This window comes from Chinchilla lanigera, unplaced genomic scaffold (genome assembly GCF_000276665.1).
Source record: "Chinchilla lanigera isolate Chin_1 unplaced genomic scaffold, ChiLan1.0 scaffold00230, whole genome shotgun sequence".
NCBI classification, from domain to species: Eukaryota; Metazoa; Chordata; class Mammalia; order Rodentia; family Chinchillidae; genus Chinchilla; species Chinchilla lanigera.
The window spans coordinates 2,479-4,229 of record NW_004955631.1 but is presented as its reverse complement, the minus strand read 5'-3'; the positions used below and the strand labels follow the sequence as shown (position 1 = coordinate 4,229).

At 40.0% G+C, this 1,751-nt stretch overlaps 1 protein-coding gene across 1 annotated transcript in view; it reads right to left on the bottom strand.

Annotated features, from left to right (window-relative positions):
- Nucleotides 1-1,525, bottom strand: part of LOC102030026 (prolactin-like) — a 108,220-nt gene extending 106,695 nt beyond the window's left edge. Inside the window, exon 1 of the mRNA XM_005415039.1 lies at nucleotides 1,319-1,525. Within this exon, the coding sequence (XP_005415096.1) occupies nucleotides 1,319-1,525 (207 nt within the window). The remainder of the gene's footprint in view (nucleotides 1-1,318) is intronic.
- Between the last annotated feature and the right edge of the window lie 226 nt (nucleotides 1,526-1,751).

Below are 1,751 nucleotides of genomic sequence, written 5' to 3'. Positions count from 1 at the left end.
TGTGTGTGTGTGTGTGTGTGTTTGCTGGTGACCTTAATTTCTGTTTCTTTTTAACATTTTTTTACTTTTGATGCAATATTCCTAAAAAATGTTTACTAAAATGGTATCGAGATACAAACAGGGACAAGTGAAAAATTGGGAGGAAAATGGAGAGATGGAATGTTACAGAAGAAATACGTGATCCCTGGAATTTGGTTCTTAGTAATGAAGAGAATAAGTTGAAAACTAAAGTGTTTACTTTCTATGTTCCTAGGATAATATGCTTTTTATTATACTATATTTATGAGCTGAGGATAACCTTCTTTCATGAAAATGACAGAACAGTACATATGAGCAAGTACTTCAGACATGAAAAGTGAAACATATCACTGTTTATGTTATCATTTCTGTGACTTGAATTCTTGTTTTCATAAATCAGTATTTCTGAGAACTTTAGAAAGCTGCTTACCTGTTACAGCACTGTTGTTAGAATTGTTCTAGCTGAATGGAGATGCGTATTGAAAACAGTAATTTACTAAAGGTATGACAAATTGTCTGTGGTGATTTAATGCAACAGTGTGAGTTTTAACTTATAAGCACCAAAATTCCAGAAAAGGTCACCTTAGTGGCTTTAAGTGTTGATGCGAGGAGGTCCTCTTTGGTTTTGGCATTCAGGGGTTTGTGGGTACAATTAAATCTGAATTGGATATTTTCTTTTCCCCTAAATACAGTAAAACTTTGGGTTTTCACTAAGTTGGTCTGTGAATATTTCACAAGATGAGGAAACTTGTCTGACAGATTTCAACTTCATAAAACTAATGATGTCTTGCAATATAATTAGTGCATGCTCAAGCATCACATGATCACAACTGCTTCTCCTTTCCAGCTTTGTTATACATTGTTTTGGATCACGAGCAGAAGGAATTATTCTGGAAAACTAGGGTTTCACTATGATTTGGTGTGAGGTGGAAACAGAAAATCTCTATAGAATTTCAGTGTGGGAGTCCAAAAACACTTTGAGGGATACATTTCTCCATAGGTGCCCTTCTCTGAATTTCCACTCAGGGAAAATGTGTAACCACCACCCATGAGGGGACAGTCCTGAGGTGTTCATGGACAGTGCAGGGGAGACAGCACACTAAACACCGTGAGTCCTGAGACTCCTTGACATCAGAATCTGCACTGTTGCCTACAGCTCTGGCTCTAACAAGTAGCAGTCTGGAAGGTGCAACATTCGGCCTAAATGTTTTTCCTATAAAGCGAGGAATGCCACTATTTTCCCCAACACAGCGTGGACACTGAAAATCAGAAACCGGAAGACATCATGAGACCGCCCCACCTGTATGGCTATGCTCTTCAGGCCTTCTAAAAGTAGCTGCATTTTCTCCTGGATCACTTCAGCGTTCCTCAGGAAACTCGAGGGAACCTTCGGCAGGCGAGCAGCTGCAGTCGTGAGCTGGCTCAATGGATCATCCCAGGAGCGCATCAAGCGGATCATCAGGATGATCAAGTCCTTATCCTGAGCAGCCAGGTTGGTGGATACCATAACAGGAGTGAGACACAGCCAGGTTAGTTACACGTGAGCTTCCTCAGAGAGCCTGACCTCAAAACTGCTGTGATGTCCCTGTGTGTGTGGACACTTTTTCTGTAGATCAGAGATGTTCTTAAAACTTACAAGTTATGGCATTGGCCTAAGTACTGCACAGTAAAACAAACAAGTACATGAAATGGACTGATTTAAATGAATACTTTTTCCACAGGATTTCTGATTG